We start from the raw sequence: 10,029 nt of genomic DNA on the forward strand, positions 1-10,029 counted from the left end.
TGCGTGAAATATCAATGTAAATAAGAAATTACTTTTAAGTGGTGAGGAGGCAACAAAAAAAAAAAAAAAAAAATACGTCTACTCCATACGGTGCTCACTAGCGACCCATAGGTGTTTTATTTTGTGATACTTTAATTCTGTAAAGCTACTTGACGTATTTCATGGACTTTTTATTTTTCAACTCTGTTATTATTTTAGGCTCTTTTTATTTAACGCCTTTATATTGAAATGAGGGGACCAAATGAGTGGGATTCTGTGGTAGTTGGCCAGTGGCGACAGTACCACAGAATCCGGAAGTCACGTGGGGCATGCAGCTTTTTTTTTAAAGATATTTTTTTGGCACTAGTGGCCTTTTTATTTTTTGACAATAGGCAGACAGGAAAGAGGGGGAGACATTTGACAAATGTCACCGGGTTTGGGACTTGAACCCAAGACAGCCGCTTCGAGGACTTTGGCCTCTGCATATGGTTGCACGCTTAACCCCTACACCAGCAGTTCCACCATTGAAGCAGTTCATTGTCGCTGTTTTGGTATTTTCTCCAGTGAGTTTATGAAATTAAATAGTTTTGCATTGTGAAGTGTTAGCTGACTGCTCCGTACCACAATACATCGACAGTGATATTTCTTGAAGCCCGTTTTAGTTAACTGCAGCTAGCCAATGGTGAGCATGACGGGTTTTGTAAATGTTCAACACAGTTTGAAATATCAATATTCTTAATTCTTTGGTGATTTCTGAGCAGATGTTTGTGTGTGGAGTGGAGGCTCCAAACTGACAGAGGCAGAAGACAAAAAAATTCTTTATAAGAAATGTTTTTACTTGTTACTGTGTCCACAATCTTTAACTGATTTTAATTCTAGTTACCAAACTATCTCAACTAGAGAACATGTTTAGCTTTTGTTCTGTGTGTTTAGTTTGAGTTATAGATCCTTTGACAGACAATGCATCAGAGACGGCAGCCTAAATGGGGATATTATCAGTAAAGATTGTGATTCTGAAGATGAGTAATTAATATTTTTCAGTTAAACCACAAGAGACTGACTTCAATGAACTGCTGAAGTATGTCACATACACAGAATCACCAAGGTAACAAGATGTAATTTTCTGTGTCCTGCAAAATAAGAGCTGAATCAAGATGTTTGAACATAACTTATACTTTAATACTATAACCTTCACAAAGTTGGCATTTACCGCAGGACTGTCAATTTGCATTTGTTTTATATAATTAAATTAGCATTTGTAATCATGCAGTCGAGTTGAGATTAGAATCTGTATTTCCAGACAGAAAAAGAAATTAAGAATTATTAACAATACTATATCAGCATCAATAAATAACATTAGAACAGTAACTAAAAAACTATTATTAAACTATTACAGGTAACAGTGCTGCCATTGCATTTACAGGTCCTTCTCAAAATATTAGCATATTGTGATAAAGTTCATTATTTTCCATAATGTCATGATGAAAATTTAACATTCATATATTTTAGATTCATTGCACACTAACTGAAATATTTCAGGTCTTTTATTGTCTTAATACGGATGATTTTGGCATACAGCTCATGAAAACCCAAAATTCCTATCTCACAAAATTAGCATATCATTAAAAGGGTCTCTAAACGAGCTATGAACCTAATCATCTGAATCAACGAGTTAACTCTAAACACCTGCAAAAGATTCCTGAGGCCCTTAAAACTCCCAGCCTGGTTCATCACTCAAAACCCCAATCATGGGTAAGACTGCCGACCTGACTGCTGTCCAGAAGGCCACTATTGACACCCTCAAGCAAGAGGGTAAGACACAGAAAGACATTTCTGAACAAATAGGCTGTTCCCAGAGTGCTGTATCAAGGCACCTCAGTAGGAAGTCTGTGGGAAGGAAAAAGTGTGGCAGAAAACGCTGCACAACGAGAAGAGGTGACCGGACCCTGAGGAAGATTGTGGAGAAGGGCCGATTCCAGACCTTGGGGGACCTGCTGAAGCAGTGGACTGAGTCTGGAGTAGAAACACCGTGCCACCGTGCACAGGCGTGTGCAGGAAATGGGCTACAGGTGCCGCATTCCCCAGGTCAAGCCACTTTTGAACCAGAAACAGTGGCAGAAGCGCCTGACCTGGGCTACAGAGAAGCAGCACTGGACTGTTGCTCAGTGGTCCAAAGTACTTTTTTTTGGATGAAAGCAAATTCTGCATGTCATTCGGAAATCAAGGTGCCAGAGTCTGGAGGAAGACTGGGGAGAAGGAAATGCCAAAATGCCAGAAGTCCAGTGTCAAGTACCCACAGTCAGTGATGGTCTGGGGTGCCGTGTCAGCTACTGGTGTTGGTCCACTGTGTTTTATCAAGGGCAGGGTCAATGCAGCTAGCTATCAGGAGATTTTGGAGCACTTCATGCTTCCATCTGCTGAAAAGCTTTATGGAGATGAAGATTCCATTTTTCAGCACGACCTGGCACCTGCTCACAGTGCCAAAACCACCGGTAAATGGTTTACTGACCATGGTATCACTGTGCTCAATTGGCCTGCCAACTCTCCTGACCTGAACCCCATAGAGAATCTGTGGGATATTGTGAAGAGAACGTTGAGAGACTCAAGACCCAACACTCTGGATGAGCTAAAGGCCGCTATCGAAGCATCCTGGGCCTCCAGAAGACCTCAGCAGTGCCACAGGCTGATTGCCTCCATGCCACGCCGCATTGAAGCAGTCATTTCTGCCAAAGGATTCCCGACCAAGTATTGAGTGCATATCTGTACATGATTATTTGAAGGTTGACGTTTTTTGTATTAAAAACACTTTTCTGTTATTGGTCGGATGAAATATGCTAATTTTGTGAGATAGGAATTTTGGGTTTCCATCAGCTGTATGCCACAATCATCCGTATTAAGACAATAAAGACCTGAAATATTTCAGTTAGTGTGCAATGAATCTAAAATATATGAATGTTAAATTTTCATCATTACATTATGGAAAATAATGAACTTTATCACAATATGCTAATATTTTGAGAAGGACCTGTATGTCCATCTTCATGTTTTCAGAGGGACAGATGAGTGGTGAGCTGAGACATGACCAGGTTGGTGAACCTTGCCATAATGGTAAGTGATGGAGTGATGCTGGTAAGTGGAATGGAGGAGTGCTGGAGTTGGCTGGGTGATGGGGAGGCTGCCAGTATAAAACTTAAAGTGATCAGAAAGTAATTTATCATGTACCAAACCTAATGCAAGCATTGCAACAACCGTTTTTGAAATTCCCTGAAGATACCAAGACTATGTATGAATATAACTTATGTAGAATCAGTAAAATTAAAATGAAATGTAAGGGACTTAAAAATCCCTCCAAATGTACCATCCATATGTACTGGTGTAGAAGCTGCTCAGCATTGGACAGTTTTTTTTTCTTTTGTCAAATATGTTTTGCTGCTTTTCTTAGTCTCAGCCTGATGAATCTGCTGGTTATTCTTCCTTGCAAATCATGACAAAGACATGCTTTCTAATAAACCTGCTTAGTCTAGAGTATCCATGACATTTGAGAGCTCCATGAAAGATGCAACAAACCTTGTTTGGAAAAGCTCCTCAATTTTCTGGACCAGACTCAAGGCCTCATGTGATGTCTGATACAACACTCCTGGTTTGAATATTCTCAGTGTCAACAGGGTATTGTGCTCACCTTCCAGACAGTCATCATTTTTGCTTAATTGAACTAGAGCATCCATCACAGTTGTTGGAATGTTTGATAACATTATTTACAGATGTAAGATGGTACAGAATACAGGTTTCGCTGTTGGAGAGATCAGGAGTACCTGTGTTTCCAATCAGCCGGTACACACTCAAGCCAAAACTGGGAAATGTTTCCTTAATGTCCAGGAACCAGAAGATTGCTGTCATCCTCCTGATTTGACTAACGTAAGAAACTGCCCAACTGAGATTGATCTCAGTGCCTGGTGAAAACTCTACTGGTGTTGGGACAGGATTTATTTGCCTTAAGCAGCTGAACAAGTTTTTAAGACAGACTGCAGTACTTCTCACTGGAGGATCCTCTCCTCCTGGGTGATGAACAGAAGAGTTACAACTGCATCAGCCCTCAGTCTCACTTGGCCTCTCTTTGTTTTTGTAAACTGCCTTCCCTTAAAATGTGCCTGCAGAGTGATTTATTTCTGCAGAGCACATTTCCTTCCACATTTTACAATTTCATTGGGCCCCTGTGTATTTGGCAGTAAAAATTGTTGATCCCTGATTGAAAATGTTTGAGTGTGCAGATTACACTTTCAGCACACAGTGTTTTGTTATAATCTCTGGTGATGTTGCTCCTGCTGATGTGAGCCAACCATTTTCTTCTTCTCTCAGTGTCTTTGGGGAAGTCATGTATTCTGATCCCTTTCTCAGACCAATTGGTGCATCCAAATGCAGTACAGCCAACCATGGTACCCCTCAATATCTTAAGTATTTTTAATTTTTTTCCAATTACTTCTTTCAAGCAACAGTTTACCACTTTTTTCAGTATGACCTTGCAGTTCTTACAAAGATTATTGCTTAGGCATCTTAACTGTTGCTCTATTTTGTTATTATTATTATTTTTAGAGAGGTCAGCAGATGCAGTGTTCAATGTCATGATACATTTACTCAGTTCACATGAAAAACAAAATGAAATAAAGAATATAGAAATAAATTAAATATAGAATAATTGTTTTATACAAAAAAGAACAATCTGATTGCCCACCAAATCTCGAACAAAGGGTCATAAAACACTGAGGCGGGAACTCAGTGGAAAAACTTCAGTAATAAAACTGGGACAAAAGAGTGGTCAGACCACGAGACTCAGACCGCAGCTGCTTTGAATGAAAAACTTCTAACTCCTGGCAGATTTGGGATCAGCTGGACAAAACACACACACCTTGCTAAACGCATCTGTGGTGCGCTATTCAGCACACTTGCACAGCAAATCAAACACTCAACATAAAACACTTCAATCAGTATTGCATGCAACAAGTTGATACCGTCGAAATCAACTTAAACTATGCCTTACCCTGCCCAGACTTCTAAATACAACTATCGAATTTAATAAAATGAACGAAATTACTTAGACATATTTTGACCGTCCAAAACAGGAAAAATCTGAAGAACCATTGCAGTGGACTGCAAGGGGTATCCTTGGAAATAAAACCGTTGTGGGTTTTCACCTACGCTGGAGTGTCGGCGTAATTCCAGCTTTCATGCATGGTCTAGTGGAACATTATGTGAAAACATTGAAGCACCATCTCAAGACATCAGCACAATATTTTCTTTAAAATGGCAAAGGATCTAGATCATAATGACAAATTAGTTATTAAGTGGCTCAATGACAAAAACGTCTCCGCTTTGGAGCGGTCATTACAAAGCCCTGATCTTTGTGTAAAAGAACAGTTGTGATAGTAACTGAAATGGTGTGTGTGAGCAAGTCGCCTACAATCCTGATTCAGTTACATACATTTAGGCAAAAAGGATTGGTTAAAAATTCCAGTTGTGTAAGAAGACTCAAAACGTCTGACCCAGGCCACACAGTTTCAATGCAATACATCCTCATATAAGAAAATTTATGTCAACAACCTTATCTGAAGAAAGCAATAAAAAAAAAAAGTCTCTAGAAAGATTCCTACTCTTTATTCTGGTATGTGTCTTTTTATTTAATTTATGTAAACATCTGGTTACAAAACTATTCAATTCAACTCAATTCAGTTTTAGTTATATTGCGCCAATTCACAACACATGTCGTTTCAAGGCACTTCGCTATGTCAGGTACATACATTCCAATTAATCCTAACCATTGAACAGTGCAGTCAGATTCAGTTATTTATTCAAATTGGATAAAAAGTTTTTCTATCTAAGGAAACCCAGGAGATGGCATCATGTCAGAGACTTGTAGCAGTCACTCCTCCTGGATATAGTATATGGTTGAAAACACCTAGATGAAGTATCACCAGCCCAGGGCTGTCTGTAGTAATGATAAATTATATCAAACCCATATCAAGAATGGGTTAAGACATCTAACATCACAAGGAAAGTAAAATACATCTAATTGGAACACGGGCTTATAAATGAGAGATTTGCTTTTTATCTGACAAATCTAAGCTACTGTGTTTAACCAGAGAAAGATGAATGCTTCATGCTTTCTGCATTGCATAGAGAAAAGTTAAAAATAATGAATGCACCATAATAATCTAATGCCTTTATAAAATGCCATATTTCTTCATTCATTAGTCTGAAACTATGTTTTCCTTGTGGGATCCATTTTTACAATGCATACTTTGTTCAAAGAAATCAAACACAGCTCAAAGTTCTGAAATGGGATTCTGCCTACAGATGGTGCAATTTTGGCCTCTCAGCAAAGCTCTCCATGTCAGCAGGTGCCAAACAACTTTTTTTTAGTTCATCAATGTAAAGGACCACACAAAATGAATATTTACACGTATCAACCCTAAACCTAACTGATTAAAACTATGTCCAGATCCTCAATTATCAGTCTTTTTGGCTTTGCTTGTAAAAACAGAATATCAAAAGTCAATCAGATGGGTGTAGGGTCCATTTGTGTCTAGCATTAGCACTTGTCTGTTTCCATATGTTCCATGTTTGACAGTCACCTCAGCTTCTCTCCCGGTCACCCCAATGGCAGCCATCAGTTCTTTCTCACACAGCGAGACAAAGGTGCTGTAGAGCTGCAGCCCATCCTCTTTGCCTATGTTTTTGTGGTACTGCATGGCTTTGCCTTTGGCTTTTCCACCCAGTGTGGCCTGAGGGATAATAAGCACACTACCAGGAAGCTCCAACACAGAAGTCATTTTTCCAGAAGGCAGCTCACACAGCTGCAGGTTTAGCAGTGTGGACACTTGACAGGGGGAGAAAGAAGATTGAGTGTATACCCGATACAGAGATGTTTACATTTCTAAAGGGTTCAAATTTAGTAATAAAAAATGTATAAATAAAAGACTAACCCATCTTAGGTAAGATCTCCTCTGTGGCCCCCTTGAAGAAGCAGACGTAGATCACCATTCCTCTGTTGATCTGAAAATTAGGTAGAGTAATTTTATGTGCATACAAGACATAACATTTGGTATGAGAAGTGATCTCCTGCTGTAACATAACATTTTACCTTGGGGGATTAATAAAGAGTACCTACTGTGGGGGAGAACAAGTATTTGATAGACCTTTTTTGCAGGTTTTTCCACTTGCAAAGCATGAAGAAGTCAAATTTTTATCATATCATAGGTACTCTTAAACTGTGAGTGACAGAATCTAAAACCTAAATCCAAAACATTACGTGTGTTTAATTTTATTAGCATTTTGTGTGAACGACTCCACCTGCATGTGGATCGCTGACTTCCTGTCTGAAAGGAAGCAGCGCGTGAGGCTGGGGAAGCACGTCTCTGACTCCCTGACCATCAACACCGGTCCCCCCCAAGGCTGTGTTCTCTCTCCTCTGCTCTTCTCCCTGTACACCAACAGCTACACCTCCAGTCACCAGTCTGTCAAGCTTCTGAAGTTTGTGGACGACACCACCCTGATCGGACTCATCTCTGATGGTGACGAGTCTGTGTACAGATGGGAGGTGGACCATCTGTTGGACTGGTGCAGCCAGAACAACCTTGAGCTCAACGCTCTAAAGACAGTGGAGATGGTTATGGACTTCAGGCAGAACCCAGCCCCACCTGCCCCCATCACCCTCTGTGACTCCACAATTGACAATGTGGAATCTTTCCGCTTCCTGGGAACCATCATCTCCCAGGACCTCAAGCCTCTGGACACTCTGTGATTTCACTACATTGGAACTGTCAATGTTTTCTATATTTATTAAGGTTCTTTTGTTCTTTTTAAACTAGGGGTTAAACTCTTTGTTCCCATTTATGTTTGCTGTGCAATTCCTATTACTACTAAATACTAAAACCACACTGGTCCAACTAGATGCCCGCCACTACTAGCGTCTTACACTGCAAAATCCAAAATGTAATGCGCTACTATCATTATTGAAATCTGATATGAGGTATTGCAAAGGTGGGTCATATATAATGGGAACTGTGTTCTGTTAGTATTTGTGACCTCTAAGGGCTCAGTTATAGTCGCACTTCAGGGTGTTGCAGAGGACTCCACTGATGCCCCATGAGCCTCAACAAGCGCTGTAGGCGTTCTTACTTGATGCTGACGTTGCTGCAGTATTCTCCAAAAACACAGAGGGCAGTATGCTAGATAGCCAGTGAAAATGTAGTGAAAGAGAGAAGAAGCGCTTCACATAACAAAATGGCTGCGTGCAACATCAAATACATTTATCAACGTAATTCTGTTTCTTGCAGAGTTTCAGATTAATAAGAGTAAAATAATGAAGACGAAAAAGCTCTTTGAACTTGTAAAGGATCTAAAAATGTACCAAGAGACAATTTCGGACTCTTAATAAAAAAAGCTATAAAAACTTTAAACACTGAATGCATACAATCTAACTTAGCAACTCACATTTCTCTTACTTTTTTTTGTTGTGTATCACGACCAGGTGATATTTGTTTATACCTGGACAAACTGAGCCTTCAAGTGTTCATCCCCTTCTCGGACCTGCAGTCTGGCATGCAAACACTGCTGCAGCATCGTCCGAGCCAGCGGTGCTCTGCCTTTTTCTGCCATTTTCCAACTTACTTCACTTATCTGATCTTGTTGCAGAAGATAGCTGACACACACACATGAAATCTAATAAATAAATTCTTTCTTTTAAGCCACCACGAAGTGTTCAGTTTACCAAGTTATCTCCTTCCGCATTAACCCTCTTCTTCTTTTTTGCGGCAGACTATACGCCACTTGGCGCATTGCTGCCTTTCACTGGCGGAGACGGCATACTTCTTTATTCAAATCAGTGCCTTAAATTAAGTCTTGTACCAAAGGTATGGAGGACAGATCATGCCATTATTAAGACTAAATACATAAATAAATACTTTATTAATCCCAAAAAGAAGCTAGAGATATAAATTAATGTGCCATTAATATATGCAGCCCAATAATATATATATATATATATATATATATATATATATATACATATATATATATATATATATATATATATATATATATCTCCACTATTGTTATTTAAACCACTAATTTCAAATCATATTTTTTCCTTGAACTTTATATTTTCTTATGTTTAATACAAGTACTTGCTGTTTTTCTTATAGGACAGAAATCCTCCTTGATGACAGTTTACTTTAAAAAGGTTAATATATTGAATAATATTGGCCATATTTACTAGGATTTATTGTTGAAAAAGGTATATCTTATTATTCAGAAAGAATCATTGTAAATGTTTAAAGATGCTAATTTAACGTTGAAGTTCTTGTAGTATGTTTTCCCAAGTTTGTGAAAAGTCCGTCATTGAGTGATGCTTTTATTTTAAAGGCACGTCTGATGCGACTTCCTCTTACTACTTTGGCAAAGTATTCTCTCATGGTGCGTTCACACCGAACGCTATTTCTGCAAATTTCTCGCCTCATTTGTGTGCTTTTGCCCGCTTCACATTCCGCGGGAACTCCACGTTGGCATTCGGCAACAAGCGGCAACGCTTAGCCGCGTCATCAAATAGGAGGAGTTTCCATCTGCTGCTTGCTGGTTTCAACTGAACATGGCGGACATGGATTTCACGGATAATCACGGTGTTTTACCTGTGGAGAGCCGAAAAACGCCACCGACGTCAACGTCCCTGGGTTCACCAGATTTACCAAATTACTATCTAAAATACACAGGACACTGCCTAAAATAGATGAATCAATATCCCTTCCTATTATGAAATGGGAGGTGGCTTTATCGGTGAACTTTGACCAAAGTGGACCAAAGCTACACGTTTAAGAACTTTTAAAATGACTCTTTACCCCAGTTATGATAAATGCAATATAAAATCCTTCATAGAGTTGTGGAAATATAAATGCCTTATCATTAGTATAAATGCCTTATCATTAGTAGCTAAAGCTAAGATATATTTGGGATTTGCTGCTTATAGATTGATTATTATTAGGAGTTTTTAGTTATGCTTTT

General features: G+C 39.1%; 1 protein-coding gene across 1 annotated transcript; it reads right to left on the reverse strand.

The window, feature by feature from the left end:
• Positions 1-5,607: 5,607 nt before the first annotated feature.
• LOC124855293 (D-aminoacyl-tRNA deacylase 2-like) lies at positions 5,608-8,843 on the reverse strand. Its single transcript, XM_047345046.1, has 3 exons — positions 8,521-8,843; positions 6,957-7,026; positions 5,608-6,850 (listed from the first exon to the last, which is right to left on the reverse strand). The coding sequence occupies exons 1-3, from the start codon at positions 8,629-8,631 to the stop codon at positions 6,519-6,521; spliced, it is 513 nt and encodes a 170-aa protein (XP_047201002.1). The 5' UTR covers positions 8,632-8,843; the 3' UTR covers positions 5,608-6,518.
• Positions 8,844-10,029: the final 1,186 nt, after the last annotated feature.

Source organism: Girardinichthys multiradiatus, chromosome 19 (genome assembly GCF_021462225.1).
Source record: "Girardinichthys multiradiatus isolate DD_20200921_A chromosome 19, DD_fGirMul_XY1, whole genome shotgun sequence".
Lineage (NCBI taxonomy): Eukaryota > Metazoa > Chordata > Actinopteri > Cyprinodontiformes > Goodeidae > Girardinichthys > Girardinichthys multiradiatus.